Below are 22,889 nucleotides of genomic sequence, written 5' to 3'. Positions count from 1 at the left end.
TCAAACTTCCCTGAGCTTGGCACGGAATGCTTGGTTCCTCCCATCTAGACCCCTTGGGCTCGACAAGAGAGAGGACGAAATCGAGTGTTTTATGGACATTTTGCCGCATGACAGAAGACTCACGGGCGCCCAAGAGAATCTATCGACCAAGCATGGCGGCGGCAAATGCCTCCCCGGCCTCCCAACCTGGTGTTGCCATGTCGCTAGTGTAGCAAGTCTAGTCGTTGATTGATTGTGCTGTCGAAAAGAACCCCCAACAACAAGCCAGCCTTCAATCCACCAACTCAAATCGTCCTCTGGTAGTCGCCTCCAGCTCGATAGGCACCGTCTCGAAATGAGCCGCCTCATATGGATACTGGCGCTCTTCATACTTTGGCTTTCCAGGAGGACCGACTTCCAATTTGTAATGGCTTCGCAGTGACATCATGCCACATAATGCTCTCGAATGGACATACTCGAGCGGCTGATTCAGAGTGTACGTGAACTTGAAGCCTTCCTTTGGATCGATGTACACAGCCTGCAGCGGGTCGAAGCCATATTGTGAAATGTCAATACGGCGAAAAAGATCTTCCGCGAAGAAGAGATCGAGCTGGAGAGAAAATGCGGGTTCCTGACCTGGATGGCTTAGGTCTTGTATGGAGATTTGTGGTAATCCGATCGGTACACCTTTCTCGTATGCTCCTTGCAGATCGATGATTGGTCTCGCTTTGTTGATCATGACAAGACGGCTCCCATCATGCTTGATGGTCACGTCCAGCAAGCAAGGGCCGTAGGGTTGCTGCTGACCGATGGAGCAATACGGGCTACAGAATTCTGCGAGTACTTTGGCCTTGAATGGGCCTCTGCTTCTCGCTGGATGTCCTGGGTTCGGATCTGAGACACCGGCGTAAGCGGTGTAGTCCATGTTGCCAGTGCTGGGGGGTGTTGGATTTGTGGTTTTAGTGGTCTCGACATCGCCAGGTGCAAGAGAGCCTTTTATAGGCGCCGGCGGAAGAGAGAAAAGAGAACGTCCGTTTGTACCTACGACTCTAGATAAACCGTCCAGCAACGTAGTAACACCATCCATGTGAGTGTGACACCAGGTGGGCAGGTGTTCGTTGTCAAGCAGTGAATCTCATCTTGTGATTCATTGTCACTGCCAATTCGGTAAGCTCACTTTCACTGCTCATAGCCTTGACCAGCTCAAGGGTTAATACTGTATTGCTTAATGGGCTTCAAAGACAGATACACATTCAACCGTGTCAAGATAGTGCATGGCTGCAGATCTTGCAAGGTGCAGCTTCTCATATTTGCTTGATCACCTTCTTACTGGATGCATATTCCCGAGCACCCTGCGTGAATATCCGAAGAGTTCAGTTTGCTCCAACAGGGTCCTCCTTGCTGACCTTGTAGAGAAGCAGGACATTTTCACCACTTGTTGACATGTCGAGGCCTCAGCGACACGGCTCTGTCCGCGTGGCTTTCGCTGTCACGGTATCGCACCGTTGGGTGAATGCTGGCCAAGCAAATGGCTGCCCGTGACCAGGTCAGAAGGCCTCCGTAGTCAAGCTTGAGCTCGAGCCAAACAGTCATGATGCGGAGACTTGACCTGGAGCACCAAGCACAGTCCCGAGTCGTCTGGGTCGATGAAAGCCTGAACGAGGCTGCGGTGCTTGAAAACCTCCTTGGGTGTCCGGTGCGATATGGCCCGCCAGAGAAAAGCTGACGAAAAGGGCAATGCCGCGGCGGTCAGGGGGGGGAGAGGTGCGCCGGTGGAGGGATGTTTGGGTGGCACTTGGGTGGGGGTGGGGGATTGTGATAGAGACATACACGGCCCGCCTTCTGCTTTTTCTCCAATGCCACAGCCACCCAGACAGCGAGGAAACTGGTGACTGGATACTCGTACTGTGGTACGGAGTACATCTGCTTTCGCTGGTCGTGGTCAACTGGCCTTGTACCAGTTGTTGGCCACCTGCACAGTAGTACCTAGGTAGGTATAAGATGCTCAACCTGGCCACATCTACCGGGCCACATCCCATTTCCTCCCCCTCGACCCTCCTACGCCCTCCCTGCCCTTGTTGAAGCAGGTTGTGATATCTTTGTGTCTGCGCTCCTCATTGGAATAGGATTCCCGCACGCCATTGTCCATCATCACATCGTGTGTCTTGGTGTGTCCATCACGCAGTCCAAGCACCAGCACCAGCAACCGCAACCGCAACAACCACCACCACAACCACCGGCACACCAACCGACACGATGAGCACCACCGAACTGCAGCCCACCAAGTCGAACATCGGCGTCTTCACAAACCCCAAACATGACCTCTGGGTAGCCGAGACCACACCCACCCTCTCCGATGTGCAAGCGGGCAAACATCTGAAAGAGGGAGAAGTATACCTTGCGGTCAAATCGACCGGGATCTGCGGTTCAGACGTGCACTTCTGGCACGCAGGATGTATAGGACCCATGATCGTGGGGGGCGACCATATTCTCGGTCACGAGTCAGCAGGCATCATCCTCTCGGTGCACCCTTCGGTCACGTCCTTAAAGCCCGGCGACAGAGTGGCCATCGAGCCCAACATCCCGTGTTTCAAATGCGAGCCGTGCCTGACGGGACGATACAACGGCTGCGAGAGCGTCGAGTTCCTGAGCACGCCTCCCATCGACGGTCTGCTGAGACGATACGTCAAACACCCGGCTGTATGGTGCCACAAGATCGGGGACATGAGCTACGAAAATGGCAGTCTATTGGAACCCCTCTCGGTCGCATTAGCAGGAATGGACCGCGCAGGAGTCCGTCTCGGTGATCCCGTCCTGATATGCGGCGCCGGCCCAATCGGTCTTGTGACGCTGCTGTGTTGCGAGGCAGCCGGCGCGTGCCCGATTGTCATCACGGATATCGATGAGGGCAGATTGAAGTTTGCCAAATCGCTCGTTCCGCGGGTTTCTACGTTCAAGATCCCCATGGGCAAGTCGCCTGAAGAATGCGCCGAAGGCATCATTTCAGCCATGGGTGGCGCCAGACCTCGAGTGGCGATGGAATGCACAGGCGTCGAATCGAGTGTCGCCAGTGCCATTTGGAGCGTCAGGTTTGGCGGCAAGGTCTTCATCATTGGGGTGGGCAAGAACGAGATGAAGGTGCCGTTCATGAGACTGAGTGTGATGGAGATCGACCTGCAGTACCAGTACCGTTACTGCAATACGTGGCCCAAGGCCATTCGACTGGTGGAGAACGGTGTGATCAACCTGGATAAATTGGTCACTCATCGCTTCAACATGAGTGATGCCATCGCCGCGTTCAAGACGGCGAGTGACCCCAAGAGTGGCGCTATTAAGGTGCAGCTCAAAAACGATGATAGTTTATAGTTGGAATGGTAGTCACCTCGACCGACCACTCGTGAAGCATCGTCACCATCATCGCATAGCTAGACAATTGATAATGCATTGAGATTTCAAGACATGAGGGAAGCATTTTCCTACCCTTAACAGATCACTCCCTTGATACCCTCCCCCTTCAACCACGCCTTGACCGCCGCCACCTGCTGCTCATACCAAGCGTGCATCGTCTCCTCCTCGACGTACCCCATATGCGGACTGAGCAATAGCTTGCTCCTCCCGTTACTCCCCCAATACCCATCCCTGCGCCACGGGCTGTCTCCCGGTAGTGGCTCCGTATCAAAGACATCCAATCCCGCACCCCTGATCTTGCCGGCCTCCAGCACCTGGACCAAGCTGCTTTCATCGACGAGCGGGCCTCTCGATGTATTCACCAGTATCGCGCTGGGTTTCATGGCACCTAGCTCCTCACTTCCAACGATGGCCCTTGACCGGTCGCTGAGCACGTAATGCACGCTCAACACATCCGCCTTCTCGAACAGCTCGGTCTTGGAACCCGCGACTTTGAAACTCCCCGCCGGCAGACCGCGCGACTTTGCCGCTTCGTCGGCCTTGTCCTGCGTGAGGCTGCTACTCCACGCGAGCACGTCCATGCCGAAGCCCAGCATGCCCGTCGCGGCGGCTTGGGTGCCCAGTCTGCCGAGGCCGAGCAAGCCCAACGTTTTCCCAGAGAGGCCGGATACAAGACTGCTCTGCCACCCGTTGGGGCTACCCTTGACGACCGCGTCGCCACCAACCAAGTCCTTCGTCAAGCCCAAGATAAGCGCCCACGTCATTTCGTTCGTGGCGTCGTAGCCCTTGACGGCATTTGGCTTGGGGCCGGTCCCGACAACTGTAATACCGAGCTCCGTGCACGCGGAGATGTCGATGGCCGCGTTCTTCATGCCTGTTGTTAATAGGAGTTTCAAGTTTGGCAGAGACGAGAGCACGGAGCGTGGGAACTGTGTCCGTTCGCGCATGGATGATATTATTGTGAACGGCTCGAGACGTTTGATGAGGGCGTCATGCTCCGATGTGATGCGTGCGTTCAGGGTTTCCGGGAAGCTGTGGATTTCGACGTGGGATGTGATGGAAGAGAAATGGGCTGGGGCGATGGAGGCGTAGTCGTCGAGAATGGCGAGTTTGATCTTGTCAGCGTTGGACATGGTTGATGTTGATCTCGAGCTTGAGGCCGAGAGTTGCTGTTGTTGTGATATGGTGCTCGGGCGGGAGAGGTTGAGGGCTAGCGAGTGAAGACGTCGGGTGGGTGTGTGCATCCAAGGTCTCATGTAGGGAGCAAGGAGATAGCAGTATATATGGTCGAGGGGTCCGTCCTATGGCATATGAAGCTGAGCTACAGGATTCCAGGTGGGGTCGATGACTCTCTGGGGAAGAAAGCTGTTTATATCACATCCAAGAAGCCATGTCGTTGATCGGCCATTCTCCGCAGGAGGTCGATGGCGTGCCTTTGCCGATGCCGGCAGACCTCACACTTTGCTGCTCAGGGCCTTGGTGATGACAAATGTGATTCATTGATCCCGTATCTTCTCGAGTCAGAACAGATTTCCAAAGTGAAGTAGTGCCCAAAGAAGATTCCAAGGACGATAGAAAGCAGCGGCGTGCAGGGGATAGATACGAGTACTAACTAATAACCAAGGTAGTAATTGAGCCAACATCGTCCGAGGATCCAACCTGGGATCGGGATGTTCAACACCATCTCTCACCTGGGTGATAGGTACCTATGGACTTCTTCTACTACCAGTCTCGTGTAGACTTCGACCCGAACACACAGCGTGCGCCTTTTCCTTTCTACCTCTCGTGCCATAGCTGCCGTTCACTTCCCCAGGAAGCTCAACGCGGCCACCACCATGGCATCAACTCCCGTCTTCAACGTCGGCTGCACCACCGGCGCAAAGAAGGGACTATGATTGACCGGGATTTCATGCTCCTTGCCTTCCTTCACCATGCTGTCGTAGTACTCTCTGCCATGCCCGCCAAAGAACCAAAAGCAATACGGCCTGTCGATACTACTTCCCAGGAGTCCAAAATCCTCACTTCCCAACACATTCTTCACATTCGGATCATGCTCGTCTCCAAAATACGCACTCAAGCCCCCACTCACCACCTTTGTAACACTCTCATCGTTCACAGTCAGCGGGAACCGACTCGTCGGTTCGATCAGTGCAGGCTTTGGACACCGTCCCGCCATACACTCTGCGTCTACAATCCTCTTCACACTCGCTAGTATGCGGTCTCTCCACTCGGTGCTCACAGTCCGAATATTGATCTTTATCACCGCTTCGTCACTGATGATGTTCTCCGTGCTCCCGGCCTGCAGTGCTCCGACTGTGACAACGGCCGTCTCATCTGGCGGGACTTCCCTGCTCACGATAGATTGTAGCCGCACGACGATATAGCTGGCAATAACCACCGGGTCGATCGTCTTGTGTGGCATGCTCCCGTGCCCGCCCGATCCGTAGATCGTGATCTTGAAACTATCCGCCGCGCTCATGACACTCCCCACGCGCGTGGCTGTCTTGCCCGCTTGCAAGGGGAACACATGCTGACCTAGCACGACGTCAGGAATCGGACATGCGTGCTTAGACTGATCATAGAGTCCATCGTCGATCATGGCACGCGCCCCGCTGCCTCTTTCCTCGGCAGGCTGGAAGAGGAAGACGATGGTGCCGGACCAGTGGCTTCGACTCGCCAGTAGTGTCTCCGCGGCAGCGAGCATTGCCGTGATCTATCATGTGTCAGGAACCACGATCCTTCGAGAACGAGGAGGGACAGACTTACATGGAAATCGTGACCGCACGCATGCATAACAGGCTTCACTTGCCCATCTGTGTCGGTCATGGTCTTGGTACTGGCGTAGGGCAGCCCGGTCTTCTCCTGCACGGGCAGAGCGTCGATGTCGGCACGCAGAAGTAGAGTCTTGCCCTCACCATTTCGGAGGATGGCGATCTGTCCATGTCCGCCTATGTTGGGGCGTATGTCCAGATCACCACCCCCGAGGAGTTTCTTGAGATGCGAAGTGACCAGCGCGGCCGTCTCGCGCTCCTGGGTGGAGAGCTCGCCATTTGCATGGCAGTGTTTATATAGGTCCTCGTAGGAGGCAAGGGCCGGGCGGTGTTTGTTGATAATGGAGGCGAAAGGGGATGGTTTAGATGCCATGTTTCTTACCAGTTGTTCAAAATCGAACGTGCTTAGTTGTCGTGCTTAGTGGGTAACAAGTGCTACAGGGCCTGTATGAGCTGGAGGAGCTTTGAAGTAGAAAGAATAAACAGCTCCTCTTGTTCGTTGCTGCCTCGAAGTCTTGTAGAATCACTGTATCACTGCTGAATTTCTCCGCACAGGAGAAGTCCGCCGATGAGGATCCTTTCGTCATTCAACCACCTTCGTTGAACTTCCCAATATTGCTGGACCCGACGAGCCGAGCCGACACCAATGATTCGTGCGTCCACCTTACCACTCCCACCTTCTTCATGATGTATAAAGTCCTTCATACTTTCGACCAACCTCATCATAGAATAGTCCCCGTCACAAACGCCGACAGCCATGTTTCACCGTTCACAATTCCTCTGCCTCATCAGCAACGGCTCGAATAGTTCTGCTCCTTCCACTTTGACTCCCACGAACAGTCCTAACAACTCGACTCCTGACGCTGGAAGCCTTGTCTCGCAAGCTAGAAGATCTCGAAAGCGGCTTCGCTGTTTCCTTGGGATTCTCTTTCACAATCAACGCCGTCGATGATGATGTGGAGACAACTCGTTGCTTGACCGTCTTGCTCTTCGCACTTTCGACCAACTTCTTAAGCTTCGATGGCCGTCTTGCAAATCCAATAGCAGTGGCGCTGGTCTTTCGAGAAACAGCCTTCTTCATGAGCTTCACCTTTCGTACGTTGAGAGGGCTACCCAGACCGCTGGACCTGTAGACCTTCGCCTTGGGTTGGGAAAGCTTGGCCTTCTTCGTGACACGGCTCGTAGTTTCTTCAATTGCTTCCGCGATCTTCCTCTTGGCTCCAGCCAATTTTCCGATCTTCTTGTTATCCCCCTCAGGGGTTTTCTGCTTTCGGTCCTCCTTCGTTCGCGGTCCAAGAACACCACGGCAATTTTCGGCACCACATCTGCATGCTTGCACATTCTTCTGGGAGTAAGGGTCGAAGTTATAGTCGTAGGTCAGTTCTTCCCCCGTCATGACGCCACGATCACCAGCGAAGAGGGCCATTCGTGGTTTTCCATTGACCGTCCACTTCTCCATTCTGCAGTTGGGAGCGCATGAGTGGTTGACAAATCGTGCAATTGACCCACGGGTAGCATCGATAATCATGTTCTGATCGAACAGCATGAGATAGTAACACTATATCATGTTAGTCAAGCACACCTGAACCCAACTGACCGTCTTACCTCGTTATTTTTATACATTGTCTTCATTCTCTTTTCGCACTCTTCTTGTGTGATGATTTCTCCAGTGTACTCAACAATGATCTGATTCGGCTCGAATGTTCGGTTGCTTCGAACTCCATATCCTCTGTTGTCAGTCTTGATCACTTCCACACCGATATTGTACTTTCCACCCTTTTTGACTCGTTGTCGTAGCTTTTCGAAGGAGCGATTTCCACATTGCTCAGGAGTCAGGTTGCAATTCCGCTCATCACATTCGTAGAACATGTAGCGATTAAGGCAATTGTGGTCACAGCCATTCTCCGGCTTGCACAAGCAGCTGGAGTGTTCTTCAAATTTCGACACTCGCCACGATTGAGCTGCGTCGCCGACAAAGACATTCTTGTTCACTTTCTTCCATTCATCAGGCTTGGGCTGACCAGGAGGAAGCGGTGAGAAGATATCGAAAGGCAACTTGAAGTCGCGGCCCTGCTTGAGAAGGCGTTCACCAGCAAACATAGGGAGCGGGAGCACCTTGTTCTCCTTGATCGGCTCAGCGGCTTGCGTGCTCTTGCGTCGGTTCTTGCTCTCGGTAAGACGACCGTCAAAAATCCTCGGTTGACCGGCGTAGAGACCTGATGATAGCCATTTCTTCTCTTGTCGTCGAGCTGGCAGCTTCTTGTGAACAGGTTCCTCAAGCGTCAGAGCATCACCGTGGCTAACACGTCGTCTCTTCGAATCAGGCTCTTGAGCAGCCTCGGACGGTAGGTTGGCCATGCTTCTTCTCCCAGCTCTGTCTTTCCTTTTTCCAAGAACACTGCTTGCAATGTTGGCGACCAGTTCTCCTGCTTTGTCAAGAACTGGCACACGCGAAGATCGTCTGGTGGCTTGTTTCTCTGCAGCCCGGCGTTTTTCTTCCCATATCCTGTTATTCTCTTCTATCTTTGCCTTCTTTGCTGCAGCCTTTTCCTTTCGCACTTCGTCATCCTCGTCTTCAAGGCCCATTGTAGAATCTGCGTCTTCCATTGTCGTGTCATGTTTGCTGTCCAACAAGTCTTTCTTGCCTCCTTGTGCAAACACCTCGCTCATGTTCCAGGGAATGTCCAAGGCGGCAATACCATCCTTGACCAGCGTTGACTGGCTTGCATTATCCAAGTCGACCAAGGTCTTGCCGCTAACGTTTCTGTTCTTGACATCGTCATCCTCAATGTTTGCTACCAGACCATCCTGGCTACCGCTCTTTGTCAGTCGTGAACTGACGCGTCGTGCCCGTCCTTTAGGCACCTGTTTCATCTTGAGGACCTCAGCATCCAAGATAGACACGTCACACGAGCTCTCGGAGGGAGTAGGTAATTGAGCTGGCGGATGGGATGACACCACGATGGTATCAGGATCTGTGTCTGAAGAGGTCGAGCTGGCACTTCGGGTCATGTTGGGACGCGTGATAGAAGGCTCTGCAGGTTTGGACTTGAGATTCTCAGTTCGAGACTTGTAGAAATTTAAGAGGCTTTGGCGTAGAGGCATTGTGAGTGAGGCTGGGAGGGGTACCCAAGTGTGAACGCGTCAAGGGGCCGAGAAGGAAGGGTGCATCTGCTAAGAAAACGGTACGTTGACTTTCACAAGACGCTGCCGTAAGACAAACGCGTGAAAGCGAAGAGTGAAGTGCGATTATGAGGCTGGTGTTGAGAAACGGCGAAATAGTTGCTGTTGTACCATAGTATGAACGACGCCAAAACTGTAGGGGTATCCGCCAATCGCAAGGGAACAGACCACGAAGCGACCCAAGACGACAACATTCCCCTTTCGAACTATTTTCAAACATCAAGCATCCACTGCATGCCTAGCAACTCGGTGTCACACTGACACTCTGTTGGTCAGGGTGTTCCAAGCGCTGGCGAAACTGTTTCACCTCATTATCAGACCTCGGGTGCATAATGGATGGGTTCTCTCTCGAATTGATATACACTTGCTCAAGAGCCAATTACTGTACAGATTCATCTCGCTCACTTCTTGGGGATTCTTCCTGTGGGACCTTCAAAAGTCTTCGGTGCTCCTTGCACTGGCTTCATTTCCATCCCTCCATTCTGTGCCTCGCCATTCAATTTGGCTTGACGCTGGCCCCTCCGTGACCCAAACCGCTGGTCTCCCTCTTCATACTGCTTCTTAAAATGAACATAAGTTGGAGGCTTCGGTCTAGCCAGAACCGAGATCCAGTTCTTGATAAAATTGCCTTGTGTGAACGGACGATGTCGTTCAGCTTTAGGGAATCTTCGAGATGCAAGATATTCTCGCGTTGTCTCGCCTTTCGCTGTAAGCAATAAATGGTAAATCCACAACGACAACGGGTACAGGAAGCCAAGAAGACCATAGATGAACATGGCGAACGGGACTCGGTTTTTGTCTATTGCTGTCCCGATTGAAACGTGTCTCTGATTGTGATAGGCGATGACCTGACCCAGAGACGCAAACGCCAGGAAAAGACCTGTAAGAGTCGCTGTGCTGACAAAGGCGAAAAAGTAACGGTAGTTGCGTCGCCCTACGCAGTTATTGATCCAGACACAATGGTGGTCCAGAGTTTCGACACAGTTGTCGCAAACACGGCAATGATAGCAACGAGGCGGCCGCCAAATATTGCATGTCTTGCAATACTTGACTGGCACGTCCATCGCTGCTGTAGTAGAAGTTGCCAGTCGGACCATGACCCAGTCGTTAGTCGGCGGTCCGAGGGCTAATGGGTCGTCGATTTCCTCTGGTGGAAAAGGGTGAATATTTCGAGGAAATATCTGACATTGTCAGCACGCATCGGAACCCGAACCAGATCAATTACTCACCCCGGGGTCAACGAGTGACGCGTGGAGAAACGAAGACAAACAAACGAAAAAGAGATATGCGAAAATAATAGGGATCGCTGGCGAAACGTGATGCCACAGCCAAGGAGCTCTACAGGATGGTCAGTCAACTTCCGAAACGCCGCAATCCTCAATTACTCACGAGAAAACGAAAAAGAGAACTGCTGGGAGGACCACGACTACCCCAGTGAGCACATTGATAGGTCGATCACGGGCGTTTTGAAGACGTCCACCCCACCAGAAGATGGTGTTACCCTCGAAGTACTCATAGTTCTTGCCCAACGCGCTTCGGCGTGCCACCTCTGCATTTGTCTCCGGTGCATACCGAGGGGAAGTGGTGGTTGACGGAAGATGTTGATGGCCGGCTTCCAAACGATGTTTACTTCCCAAACTGAGACCAGATCGGAATGAAAGCGGCGACCGTTGAGGTGGGTCACCAACTTTGTGAGTGCTTGCTATGTTGAGTCGAGAAGGACGGTGTTGTTGTTTCTCTGGGATGGCTCCGCCAACCAGCACTGTGTCCCCATCATTATGAGAAGAATAGTCGGGAAACGGCGCATCGACAGTCTCGGGCGCTTCTGATTGAGTGTCTTCGGTCGTGATTGAGGGCGCTGGTCGATGGTTCTTCGGCATTGCATGAAACGGTCCCTGTCTGCTAGACGCCAGACTCCGAGCATCATCATCGCCTTCCCCATCTGGTATTGGAACAGGAGGTTGCATGGTCCTGGTTCCCAGAGGTCTTTTCAATCTTTGCGCCTGCAATCTTTGCGAGCTCATGGGCTTGAAGAAGCCTTGTGCCGTCAGTGATGGGACATGGGTGCGACTGGCCTGACTGACAGGGCTTTGTGGTCTGCTGGACCCGGCCGTACTCGAAGGTGCAGGATTGCTCCTTACAGAGCGATTTGTGGGCTGAGTGATGCCCCTTAAATGAGCGTAGCCATGTTGAGAAGCAGGAGGGTTTGGCAAGGAAGGTAAGGGATTGACGCCCGACTGCGGTCGCGAACCGAATCCATCGTCGGAAATGGCAGAAGAGATTTCACTCCTTGCGGTAGAGGGTCTTCCAGCCATCTGTTTGGGTTTGAGGGAGTATTATGGGTAGAGCTGTCGCGTCACCGGTGTGACATTGAGCGCATATCGTCTAGGTAGTACCAGGGTGACGCTGCTGAACCCGGGGAAGGTAGATTGAGGTCCACAACGAGAAGTAGGCGAAAGTCGAAGAGTAGTCGATGGCTGAGAAGGAATGACTGTTGTGATGTCGTCGCTATGTAGAGCGCGCTGTTGGTCGCAAAACGAGGGGATTGGCCATGATGATGGAGGTGAAGGTGAGGGTGAAGGTGAAGCGCAGGATGGGCAGTTAAAGTGAGGCTGCACAAGAAACGAGAAATGAAATGAAGAGACCGACCTACGCAATTCCGGAGTTTAGGGGTACAAGCAACCCAGACAAATCCTCGTAGCGGCCTGTCATTTCCGGCTTGTTCCTGGCTCGCTGGCTGACTACGACGAATGGTCACGTGAAAGATTGACTGAGGAGCTAAACTGGATTCGGAGCTGCAACTGCGATCACTGTATCTTTCAACGGCTGGCTCACACCACTCACCTTGCCTTGCGTCCAAACCACCTTGACAACCACACTCTCCCCTCCGAAGTCCACTGTCGATACGTCCAAGATGTCCTTCGTCCCTACCCTCGCTCGGCGAGCAGCTTTTGCTCCTACCCTGGCTCGACGAGCTCCCAAACATGCTGGACAGGAGCAGAATTTGAGAAAGGCACCAAAACGAGACCCGGAGCTTTATGTACGTCCAGCAGCCCAGCTCGCTTGATTGATCAGGCATTGATCATGAATAGGTCCTTCTAGGTGTCATGTGTGGCGCCTTTGGGTTGGCAGGTTTCTACTTTGGCCGCAAGCCTACCTCCGCTACCTCAGAAGCCGAAGTCTCCGTTGCCAACAGTTCGATGCCGTGGCAGGTCGACCATGTCGATGATGATGAATCCAAGCAGTTCAAATATCAGTACCACCCCAAAGGAGATCGGTCACAAGCTCCTAGGAATGCTCCAAGCGCATTGAACACAGTTATTGTCCCTAGTGTTACGTTGCCAAAGGTGGGTTTGGTTTCTTTTCGAGTTGATTCCGGTCTAACTGTTCTGCCTAGGACATCCACGACAAGCTGAACAAGTGGGGAAAAGAGGGATATTAAGCAACTTACATCTTTCATGGATGGGCTGTAGCACCCCACATTAAAAGAGAAGGTCGCGGCGAGTGGCTAAGAAAGCTGCGCAGAATTGTACATATCTAGGGAATGGGAGCGAATCCATCATGACCATCCGCTTCCGTTAAGATCGCTTGTTTTGTTGACTTTGCTGCCTGGAAGCGTTGCTTCGTCCATATCAAGGCGCATTTCCCAATATCCCTTCGCATCTCTATTCTCAGTCGCCATGGAGAGATGAGAGGATCTAACATGACAGAATGCTGCCAAGCTGACCTCGAGTTCTAGCTCACCCTTCGCTGAGCGCAGATGTCACCAATGCAACTACGACAAGCCACAATCCAGCAACCTACAAAAACGTTGGCAAGCCCTACTGATACAACTATGGCCTTTATTGTACATTCTTGCAAGAAGGCTCCACTTGTGGGATCGAAGCCATCTTACGCTGTCAACACCGGGTGAAGGCCTTTGCCCACCAAATCAAAGACCTGAGGAGGGTACAATCGCGTGCTTGGCCTGGACCTGGTAAGCCTCTCGAGTTCGGTCGAGTTGTTGACAGAAGGTTGCGATGCTGAATATAGAGTCCTAATTGGGCGAGGTATTGAATGGAAGTCCATGAGCAGAAGCTTGACTTGTCCCTTGGGTCTGCCCAGGACCAGGGATCATACAAGATCAACATCTGATAGACGTTTTAATAGATATGAGGTCTACCTAGTTTCCAGGTGATCCCATATGCCCTGTCTGCTCGACAAGCCTAGACCAAACTTCGAGATTGAGTCTGTGAAGACGATTGCTGACTTCCTATAACGTCACGCATCTGCACAGACATTGCCCATATGCAGCTACATATGCTGTTCAAGCACACGACGCGAGAGGTGGGAGAGCGGCTAATTAGCATTGCGGTCCGCTTGGTAGGCGATCTCCAATGCAAGGTGGAGTGACAGGAGATCTTCTCCGACCCTGTGCAATGTTTCTACGACACATCTACCAATGGCTTGATGTAGGTATTATTCTGTCGCAGAAGAGAAAGTACCAGAGTCTCAGTGAAACCCACTAGAGCATAGGTACTGAGCACCTTTGACAAGAATACTGGTACAAGGATACCTTACGTGACCTTGGAATCTTGTCCTACGTACTACAAAGACTCTGCGAGGAGCAACTCTGCTCGAACGAAGAGGGTGCACCTGTATTACTCTACAGCATGAAGCTTCCACTCTCGAGCAGACAACGAGATCTCGCAATCTTCTCTTCGATCCTACGACTCTCCCAGCCAACATGCGCGAACTGTACCCGTCCACTACACCGACTGAGTGACAGCAATCAACAATCTTCCTCACATCGACGACCTTTCTCCGTCCTCAACCGCCCTCCGCCAAACTACCCCGGCCATGTACCGCTCACGTCCGTGGAGCGTATTGGCCTAGCAGTCGGTAGCGCAATCACATCGCTGATAGATCCCTACCGCCATGATATGGTGGCGGCACTGGGTGAGGCGACAGCGCAGCCGTTCTTCATCTCCTGGTTACGGAAGAGAATGCTTTCTGATCCTACAGGCAGAAGAATACTGAGAGACCGGCCGAGAATTACATCCAAGAGCATGCCATTGGAGATGCTACGAAAGCTGCCGGAGAACAGCGTGGGAAGAGCATACGCAGCCTGGCTAGATCGCGAAGGAGTCACGCCAGACACTCGAGATGCAGTCCGCTACATTGACGACGAAGAAGAGGCGTACGTGATGCAGCGGTATCGCGAGTGCCATGATTTCTATCACGCCGTAACGGGCCTACCCGTCTGGGTCGAAGGAGAACTCGGGCTGAAGGCGTTCGAATTCGCAAATACTGGCCTGCCGATGACCGGGCTCAGCCTGGCCGCCATAGTGCGCCTCAAGCCTGCCGAGCGCCAGCGAATGTTCCAGATCTTCCTGCCATGGGCATTTTCGAACGGTTGGCGCAGTAAGGATCTAATCAGCGTATACTGGGAGGAAGAGCTGGAAACAGACGTTGCTGACTTGCGCAAGAGGCTTGGGGTCGAGCAGCCGCCGGATCTAAGGACCATCCGAAAGAAGTTGAGGGACGAACGGAGAGCTGCTAAGGCTGCGAAGGTGCCTGCCACAAATAGTGCTCCTGCTCCTGCTCCTGCAAAAGCCAATTGAAATTCACATAGATGTAAGTCAATGATGGAGGAATAGATTTCATGTCGCTTATCATTTGGCAAGAATCCTGAAACTTGATTCAAGGCATCGGCTCTGCAGAATCATTCTTTCTTTGGTTCTGGCTTTTTTGGCACATGAACAGCTCAGCGTAGCATGGTCCATGGAATTTACCCTCATGGTCAATCATGCCGTGGCCCATCACATTGTGTTTGTCTGTTTTCTCGGAATAGAGTCATTGCTTGAAGACCACCACGCAAGCACACAGACAACGCCCATCTACCTTCATTCTACCCCGTGACTCTCCAGTTCACGGCCACTCATCGCATGGCCCCGGTTTCGTATTGAGTTGTTTAAAAAACCATCTCGTGTGGTCGTTGGCCGTGTCTCAGGCTGAAGCTGGATCGCAGGTAGCTGGCAAGGAATTCCTCGTTCTTGATTGCGGAAAGGAGAGGCTTGTCGATGGCCTTCTGGTCGGACGCGCGCTCGGATGCGGGTTGCTTCTTCTGCAAGACCGTCAGTTTCTCGCTCATTAGACTCTCAGTGTGTGATTCCCACCTCTGGCTTTTCTCCCTGCTTCATGAAAGCATCCTCACCCTTCTCCTTCTTGCTTTTCTTTTCCCGGGCGAAGTATTCGGGCTTGGCGATCTTGTCTAGGGTCGACTGGTCAAGTCCGCTAATGTCGACTTTGGTGCTGGTGCTGATGACATAGCGAGCGTTGACTCGGCGGATTGGGACACCACTGTTCGTATCGTTAGCACTGACAAATCGAATCATCGAGCACGACGAGGCTTACTTGATCTTAAAAGGACCGGTAACCAAGAGTGTTCCTTCTTTCAAGTGCTTGAGCAGGATCACTCGGCGTCCTCTGAAGCGTCCAGCCAACAGTATCAGGACGGCTCCGGGTTGTAGCGAGGCTCGGGTTTGATGGGGTTTGATCGATTTCCGGGCCTTGTTATTAGAACGATGTTAGTTATATGTAAACAGGTTCGGGATGACGGCGTCAAAGCCATCATGGTTGACAAGCATCTCGCCGTCATCACATGCGAGCGCACTCACCTTCTTGCGCTGAGGTGTATCTTCAGCCGGATACCATCTTGAAGCCTTGCCAACAGCCGGGTTCGCTTCGGTCGAGCTCATGTTGGCGATGGTGTCGAGAGATGTCGAGAATGGAGGGAGGACTTGTTCGCAGGGAGCGTTGTTGAGTAGTTGGTGTCCTGCGAAGAGTCCCAATTGCGGATGCGGACTCACTGTGCGCAAAATGTCCACAGGCTTGGCAGAGGACCGGGGCCGACGCGAATCAGGTAGGTTTTCCGGAGTCGCTTATCACGTGACTAGCGCGAGGCTCAATGTTTGCCGCGTTTGCACGTTAGGCTCCATGCTTCTTGCGTTGTTGCAAGGATTCAGAAAGCGACACTTTTGGTATATCTGCTCATATTGAACCACTGCGACTCTTCCTACTTAATTGGCTCTCTATCGGTGAGAGGTGACTCTACTGTTCCGGTGATTTGATCGACGCATTTCCAGTAGTCCAGATCGTTCCAATGTCGATTCAACCAATCATCACTTTCAAGGCCGGGCTCTGTGAACTCGATGTAAGTACTCAACCGGTACGGATGAAGCATGGGTTCAGTACTGACGCCTGTCAAGTCCAGCACCTCGCCACCCCGAGTCAAGCCTCTGCCCACACCTGGATACATCTACCTCTATGCTGAAGATGAGCTTTTACACCTGTGTTGGCGGCCGCGGACTGCTCCATTGGACAGCCCAGAGCTGGACCTACTGATGCTACCGACCGACGGCACATTTACTCCATATCATCCTACGAGCGCAGAGAACCCCGAGAACCCTCGAAAGGCAACCAATGGAAGGATCTATGTTCTCAAATTCTCGTCCAGTTCACAACGACACCTCTTCTGGCTCCAATCAAAGAGTCAACACCCGCAAGGCGATCTTGCCTGGTTCAGTGCTCGGGATCTCAAGCTGGGACAGATTGTGAACAACTTATTGCAGGGTGAAGAGGTGGATGTTCAACAACAGATGGCAGAACTACCTGATGATCAGCATGAACCTGATGATGATGACGAGCCGATGGAAGACGTGGAGGGGACGGATCACGACGTCAACAGACGACCATCTCACAGCGGTCCAGGAGCTGGTCCGGACGCTACTGGCGGCGACTTCCGTGAGGAAGGAGAGGAATCTAGGGAGGGTGGTGCAGACGGCGGAAGAGCGTAGGTAATGCACCCGTGCTGTGGGCTACGGTCGTGAGTTCAGTTCTGTTGTCTGACCGTCTCTCAGAGCTGCTGCAATGGATGTAAACACTATAATCCAGAACTTCATCCGATCAACTGGTGGCAATCCAAATCAAAGCCAGCAGGCTGCTGCTCCAGACAGAGTATTTACCACGCTCGCCGAACTGCTCACACCAGCATCGACAATACCATGGATTGACTCGGCCAGCGAAGAGCTTGTTGACCGCTTACTGCAATATCTTCCACCAGCCTTGGTGACTTTGGCGCAAGAAGCAGACGATATGGCAGCCTTGAATACAGATCACGCATCAGTAGAAGCTGCTGAACAAGCTCTGAGTTTAAACCAGAAGAAAGATATTTTGCGGAGGGTTTTACGGTCACCTCAGTTTTCACAAAGCCTGGCCAGTCTCACCATTGCATTGAGGGATGGTGGTCTGCCGAGTATCAGTGAAGCACTCAATATTAACGTCCGCAATGGTGGCTACATGAGGCGAGGCGGTGTGCCCTTGGGTGGTGTCGAGGCTGTGGAAGTCTTTCTGCAAGGTGTGAAGGACGCCGTTCGAAAAGAAGGTGGTGCTGAAGATCAAATGGATACAGAATAGACTGCTTCCGATCTTCTTGTCCTGTCTTGTAAAGAGTCTGCTGTATCTTCGAAAAGACAGTCGAACAAATCACCCCAAATCAAAGCCATAGCACCACAACCATCCTCAAAGCAAAGCCTTTCACTGCTGCCCCAGCCAGCCTGTTGATACCTCAAATGAAGCACTGCCACGTGACTGCCTAACCGATCACTGTGTCACGTGAATGCCAAGCAAATTCTGACCACATGTTTGCCAGGCCCTGATGGCAAGCTTGGCTCGTGTTCAGCTGATCGCAGCTGATGTCCCACCGTCCCTCTTATCTCCAGCTATACTCATCCATGATGTGCCATTGCAGAGCTGGTCACAACCATTCAATGCCAGCTAGAAGACGAATACGTTGCGAGCACGGATTACTCACTCGTTGAATCTTCAATGATGCCGGCGTCAAGATCACGGGGAAGGACAGCTCAACAACCTTAGGATGAATGCAAAAGGCATACTGCTGCAGTCACCTTTCAACCGGGCTACGACCTGGGACTTTCAGCAGCTGATTCGGGCAGACAACATAATCATGACGACGAAGTAAGCGTCAATAAACTGGTTTCATTCACGTGCAACGAGCACGATCAATACGAGAAATTAAATGCAGAACATGCTGCCTAATATGCCTCCAGAAAGAATTTCGAAGTGTGGCCATAATCCATCAGTCCTAACTCCCCGTCGATGTGGTCGACGAAATCACCAATCTTGCCAAGGAAGATCAGGGAGTACTGTGTGCACAGGCTGTGTTGTGGGCTTGTAAGGGGTCCAAGTCTCAGTGCTTGTTGGGGGTGCAGTATGCGTTGGCTTGGATGGGTGATCAGTTGGTTTGTGAGGGTGGTGAGTTGGCTTGGTGTGCTGAGCCTCTGTTGGCGTTGGTGATGGTGAAGGTGACCACGTTGGCTGTGCCTTTGGTGGAGAGGGTTTTGGCCACCAGTTGTTTCCTCCCTTTGAGCTTCCTCCACTTGAGGACGGACCTTTGTACCAGTGGCCAGCGTTCTCGTGCCACCAGTGAGCACTCTTGCCCTTCCACCATTCGGGACCCTGGAAGTGATGACCGTTGGCCTTCCACCAATTGGCGCCGTTGGCCTTCCACCACTTGGCACTCTGCTCCTTCCACCACTCATTACCATGGGATTCAAAGTTAGGGACCCATTCAACTGGAGTGGACGCCTTGGGCTTGTTGGATGAGCCCTTTGCCCACCAGCCCCAGCTCCAGCCATTGTGGCCAAACGGCCTTCCCCTGAAGCGACTACTGGCCAAACCCTTTCCTGGTCGTCCCCATGGCGCAGGCTCAGGGTCGGCTTCACGCTTTTTTAGCTGGCTATGGACACCAGCAGCTGAGCAGAATTGCTCGGCAGTCTCGAGAGTGGCTAGGTCAGTTAGCATGATGGTCCCGGCCATGGACCATGATGGTGTTGAGACTCACAAGCTTTGTCGTCTCCGGTGCAGCTTTGCTCGACACACTCAGCAACGGCCGACATGAAAGTCTCTGACGCGCAGATACATTGTGTGTTGCTGGCTTTGCAGCCTGTGGTGGCGATGGCATCGGTCAAACAAATTGCCTTGCAGAAGCGTCAGCGATGAGGTCCAACCAGTGTCCAGGAAAGATGTACTTACCGAGCAAAGGGGAAGCCGGCCTGCCTGTGCGAAGGCGGCAAGCCCAGCAAGAACAAAAAAACTGGTACCTTTCATGGTAGGAACCGGTGAACGAAAGAAGTTAACGAGTGTGGGTGGACTGGCTGATGCGTCAGGTATCGAGAAAGAAAATGTTAGCGAGAGTTGGGAAGCGGCAGCATATAAGGGACCGGAGGAAATCAGCTTGACACTGCGAAATCACGACTGCATATTTTTCGAATCCATGGCGCCATGCTGGAGAGCTGAGTTTGGTTGAGGGCTGAAAACACCCGGTGTAGAGGCGGGTCTTCTTCCCTGGCTCTCAATCTTCTTCGGCGAGGGTAAGTGATCGAGATAGGAGCGGGGCTTCGGCAAGGGCCAGTTACCATCAGACAACACCTCTTCATCCGAACAACCATGCATGTCTTACACCGGAGCGCTAGATTGGGATGCAATCTCAATGTACTCGTTCTAGCCAGAAGCATGATCTCGAAGCCTTCACACTCATAGAGGCAAGCCAAAGCAGCCATGGCACACTAGTCTGCGACAGCGTCGCCAGGAACAAAGCAGAGTTAACGCCACACCAAGCGCCCACAACATACACTGGATCCTTTACCTTACTGCTGGTGTTACTCAGGTACGGTCTGCTAATCTGAAGGATCCACAGACTCCGAATACTTGCTAGGGTTCCGGAGCCTTGGCCGGAGCATCGGCCGCAGCCTTATTGGGCAGAATTCGACTCCCACAAAAGTCTGCATGGCCAACAAGCCTCCTGGACTCGCCGAAACCTTATCCCCTACAGCAAAATTGCGAAAACAATGCAATAGTGCCCCTGTCTCGCTTGGCTATCGAGGTGTGGTCCTCCAATCTTCTACGGAGTAGCCCATGTGTGCTCATGTTTCTGGCCTTCTGCAGATTGCTCCAACCTATTTTGGAAGATACAGTACTGGTGCTTAGCTTGTCACAATACTCCGGTGCTGCCAGACTCATTATTACAGTGGGGGCTATTCTGGGAAGGTGGAATTATTGTTGCTGAAAGCTTGCAGTTGAGGCGTTCGTGCTGTGGCAGGAACCCAAGATGCTTGACAGAGCCGGGCGTACCGCTACGACGCCAACGAGGTTTGAATGCTACCAAGGATTTAGCCACTCAGCGCAAGCGACCTCTGGAGGAGCACAGAGTTCCTCGAGATGATCGATCTGCGGGCGAGAAATCTCCCTCCGACCAACCTCGCTGAAGCGGCTTGCAACGTGCCGCTCGGATCGACAGGCGAAGTCCCTAACCCTATAAACAGTTTGATTGCGGTTGCAAAGGTTTTCACGTTTCCTACATGTCGATATAAAAAAGTTCCCATGACGTCGCAGATCTCGGGTGGTCATAGCATTTTTTGAAGGGTACTTGGGCCCGAGCTCGACTTTGTCTGACTGTCAGAGCTTCATGTGACGTTTGACGTTGACGATGATGCCCACGGACCCAAGTAGCTGGAACCCTTGGGGTATCTTTTCTCTCACTTTGTTTGAATGAAGCGCAAAAATCAAGCCTTTCCCCAGACGTCTGATCGCGATTTGGAATCGCATGGCTCCCCGGGTTCCAGAGTCCTCTTGTATGCCCATTGTGCAAACTTCACACTGGGTTCATCAAAGAGAACGGTGACGAGCTCCGCAAGCCAGAGAGTCACCGGCAGTAAGATCAAATGGGCAAGAAGGTAGTTCATCTCAAGGCCAAACGGCCCCCAGCTCGGAAATGCAAAGCGGTTGACCCATTGAGGGCAAACAGTAGAATGCTCATCTCGAACCCTTCCCACCATGGCATAGACCCTGTCTCCCAGGGACCATAGGACAGGACCGTGGACTAGATAGAAGCCGAATGAGACTTTGCCGAGGTATTGACATATCCTCGTTTCGAAGATGCCCCGTAGCCAATGTATATGTGGGAGTGAAGCCACCAGGAACGTGGCAGCCCAGAATCGATAGAACCACCTGAAGTCCCAGAATGCTTGAGGCTTCAGAAAAGACAAGTAGTACCAGCCCGGCGAGTTCCGAAGATGTGGCAGGTCGTTGGTGATCGAAGGAATGCCGCCGAGATAGAGGCTGATTGCAAATAAGGTATAGAAAATGTAGGTCTTTGCAGGTTTCAAGCTGGATATGACTCCCGGCAGTTGATTCTTTTGTGCCAGCAAGTCCAGGTCGCAGAGTAACATCCCCATGACAAAGAGCCCGCAAAACCAGCCGTCGACAATGTAGATGAAGTAGAGGATCAAGCCTGCTTCGCACCAGAGTCGGCAGTTTCTGCTGCAACGAGCAAAAGCGAGCAGTGAGGTGTACACGACGATCGAGCCCCGAAATTCCATGGGGATCGACCATGTATGGTCGTTGTAAACAAGCCATGGTTCACCCTGGAAGACAAAGCTGAAGTTCTTCACAGCGCAATACCACATCCAGACCTCATCCCTCCAGTTTTTCTCCGGTTTCTGAGCTATGGGGTTGCTGGAATATATGCCAAAGATATGCCATGTGGACATCCAGACGAAGGTGGTGGCAAAGACGGGGATGAAGAGCCGCATCCATCGCCTGAACAAGGCTGAACCGAGGTTGTTGGCAAGTTGCGTCGTGTCGCCGGCACTGATCAAGCTCAGAGGTTTCGCTGATAAGACATAGCCTGAAATGACGAAGAATATGGCCACAGCAAAGTGCCCTCCTGAAAAGAAGAGGCGGATGCCCGGCAAGCAGATGAAATAGTATTGATTGTCCCAGCCCCAGGCATTCTCGAGAATGAATTCTCCTTTGATGCCAGCGTGACCCCAAACTTGGTGGTGGAGGCAGTAGACCATGAAGGCCGCAAATCCTCTCAAACCATCTAGATAGGCAGTCTTATGGAGCTTCTTGCCAGAGTTGCTTCGTTGACGTCCTACCCATCCCAAGGAAGGTCGTAGAAGGCTCGTTGCTCGCCCGAGTATGCCAGTGTTGGGTTTGAATTTGTCCTCTTCAAGAAGGCCCTTTTCCAGCATCGCATTCCCAGCAGCAGGATACATCCCGAGCATTTTTTTTGTGGGTTTTCTCGGGGCCTGGAGTATGAGATGGAGAGAAGGTTGTCTTGACTCAGTGAAGAGATAAGGTGCCCGTCAGCTTGGGAATGCTGGTGTTTGGGACCTGAACAGAAGTGTCTGGCAGGAGGGCAGTTACGTGGGACGACCAAGATTGCTTAGGCTTCTGAAAACACCTCGGGTAGTTTAGGGGCTGTCACAGCGTGGGACAGTGCAAAGAGTTTGTTTGGTGAACCAGGATGCGTTATCAGCTTGTGCAGATCCTCTAGTCACAATATGCTAGGATACAAGCACTGTACAGTACTACGTAGCTTGTTTCTGTGACCGGTGGAGCCGCTCATCCACGTGAAAGTCAGGGCCGGGTCCACTCACCCCCCGGTTCATACGCTAATGCAGGTCCGGAGCCCCTCAGGGA

At 52.6% G+C, this 22,889-nt stretch overlaps 12 protein-coding genes across 12 annotated transcripts; 4 read left to right on the top strand and 8 right to left on the bottom strand.

Moving 5' to 3' along the window:
* Positions 1–271: 271 nt before the first annotated feature.
* On the bottom strand, positions 272–1,066 carry PV05_06779 (uncharacterized protein; the record flags this gene model as incomplete). The annotated part of the gene is made up of 2 exons (XM_013459549.1): positions 272–972; positions 1,021–1,066. The coding sequence occupies 2 exons, from the start codon at positions 1,064–1,066 to the stop codon at positions 272–274; spliced, it is 747 nt and encodes a 248-aa protein (XP_013315003.1).
* Positions 1,067–1,950: 884 nt separating this feature from the next.
* Positions 1,951–3,435, top strand: PV05_06778 (L-arabinitol 4-dehydrogenase). The gene has a single exon (XM_013459548.1). The coding sequence runs from the start codon at positions 2,236–2,238 to the stop codon at positions 3,343–3,345; it is 1,110 nt and encodes a 369-aa protein (XP_013315002.1). The 5' UTR covers positions 1,951–2,235; the 3' UTR covers positions 3,346–3,435.
* PV05_06777 (uncharacterized protein) lies at positions 3,395–4,760 on the bottom strand. The gene has a single exon (XM_013459547.1). It carries the CDS (start codon positions 4,641–4,643, stop codon positions 3,462–3,464), a length of 1,182 nt encoding a protein of 393 aa, XP_013315001.1. The 5' UTR covers positions 4,644–4,760; the 3' UTR covers positions 3,395–3,461.
* Positions 4,761–5,079: 319 nt separating this feature from the next.
* Positions 5,080–6,531, bottom strand: PV05_06776 (uncharacterized protein; the record flags this gene model as incomplete). Its single annotated transcript, XM_013459546.1, has 2 exons — positions 5,080–6,100; positions 6,154–6,531. 2 exons carry the CDS (start codon positions 6,529–6,531, stop codon positions 5,189–5,191), a joined length of 1,290 nt encoding a protein of 429 aa, XP_013315000.1. The 3' UTR covers positions 5,080–5,188.
* A 396-nt stretch (positions 6,532–6,927) lies between these two features.
* Positions 6,928–9,263, bottom strand: PV05_06775 (uncharacterized protein; the record flags this gene model as incomplete). The annotated part of the gene is made up of 2 exons (XM_013459545.1): positions 6,928–7,716; positions 7,764–9,263. 2 exons carry the CDS (start codon positions 9,261–9,263, stop codon positions 6,928–6,930), a joined length of 2,289 nt encoding a protein of 762 aa, XP_013314999.1.
* A 364-nt stretch (positions 9,264–9,627) lies between these two features.
* Positions 9,628–11,972, bottom strand: PV05_06774 (uncharacterized protein). The gene is made up of 3 exons (XM_013459544.1): positions 10,731–11,972; positions 10,571–10,679; positions 9,628–10,522 (listed from the first exon to the last, which is right to left on the bottom strand). Exons 1-3 carry the CDS (start codon positions 11,654–11,656, stop codon positions 9,743–9,745), a joined length of 1,815 nt encoding a protein of 604 aa, XP_013314998.1. The 5' UTR covers positions 11,657–11,972; the 3' UTR covers positions 9,628–9,742.
* A 201-nt stretch (positions 11,973–12,173) lies between these two features.
* On the top strand, positions 12,174–13,497 carry PV05_06773 (uncharacterized protein). Its single transcript, XM_013459543.1, has 3 exons — positions 12,174–12,381; positions 12,434–12,688; positions 12,739–13,497. The coding sequence occupies exons 1-3, from the start codon at positions 12,256–12,258 to the stop codon at positions 12,781–12,783; spliced, it is 426 nt and encodes a 141-aa protein (XP_013314997.1). The 5' UTR covers positions 12,174–12,255; the 3' UTR covers positions 12,784–13,497.
* Positions 13,498–13,769: 272 nt separating this feature from the next.
* On the top strand, positions 13,770–15,168 carry PV05_06772 (ubiquinone biosynthesis protein COQ4, mitochondrial). The gene is made up of 2 exons (XM_013459542.1): positions 13,770–14,957; positions 15,008–15,168. Exon 1 carries the CDS (start codon positions 13,994–13,996, stop codon positions 14,942–14,944), a length of 951 nt encoding a protein of 316 aa, XP_013314996.1. The 5' UTR covers positions 13,770–13,993; the 3' UTR covers positions 14,945–14,957; positions 15,008–15,168.
* PV05_06771 (uncharacterized protein) lies at positions 14,887–16,166 on the bottom strand. The gene is made up of 4 exons (XM_013459541.1): positions 16,001–16,166; positions 15,738–15,892; positions 15,500–15,683; positions 14,887–15,447 (listed from the first exon to the last, which is right to left on the bottom strand). Exons 1-4 carry the CDS (start codon positions 16,079–16,081, stop codon positions 15,295–15,297), a joined length of 573 nt encoding a protein of 190 aa, XP_013314995.1. The 5' UTR covers positions 16,082–16,166; the 3' UTR covers positions 14,887–15,294.
* Positions 16,167–16,485: 319 nt separating this feature from the next.
* PV05_06770 (uncharacterized protein) lies at positions 16,486–17,798 on the top strand (the record flags this gene model as incomplete). The annotated part of the gene is made up of 3 exons (XM_013459540.1): positions 16,486–16,536; positions 16,592–17,175; positions 17,243–17,798. The coding sequence occupies 3 exons, from the start codon at positions 16,486–16,488 to the stop codon at positions 17,796–17,798; spliced, it is 1,191 nt and encodes a 396-aa protein (XP_013314994.1).
* Positions 17,799–18,360: 562 nt separating this feature from the next.
* Positions 18,361–19,712, bottom strand: PV05_06769 (uncharacterized protein). The gene is made up of 3 exons (XM_013459539.1): positions 19,437–19,712; positions 19,246–19,381; positions 18,361–19,189 (listed from the first exon to the last, which is right to left on the bottom strand). The coding sequence occupies exons 1-3, from the start codon at positions 19,509–19,511 to the stop codon at positions 18,516–18,518; spliced, it is 885 nt and encodes a 294-aa protein (XP_013314993.1). The 5' UTR covers positions 19,512–19,712; the 3' UTR covers positions 18,361–18,515.
* Positions 19,713–20,404: 692 nt separating this feature from the next.
* On the bottom strand, positions 20,405–22,670 carry PV05_06768 (uncharacterized protein). The gene has a single exon (XM_013459538.1). It carries the CDS (start codon positions 22,469–22,471, stop codon positions 20,966–20,968), a length of 1,506 nt encoding a protein of 501 aa, XP_013314992.1. The 5' UTR covers positions 22,472–22,670; the 3' UTR covers positions 20,405–20,965.
* Positions 22,671–22,889: the final 219 nt, after the last annotated feature.

The sequence above is a fragment of the Exophiala xenobiotica genome (genome assembly GCF_000835505.1).
Source record: "Exophiala xenobiotica strain CBS 118157 unplaced genomic scaffold supercont1.4, whole genome shotgun sequence".
Classification (NCBI taxonomy): Eukaryota; Fungi; Ascomycota; class Eurotiomycetes; order Chaetothyriales; family Herpotrichiellaceae; genus Exophiala; species Exophiala xenobiotica.
The sequence above is the reverse complement of the archived record's forward strand: the minus strand, read 5'-3'. Positions and strand labels throughout refer to the sequence as shown.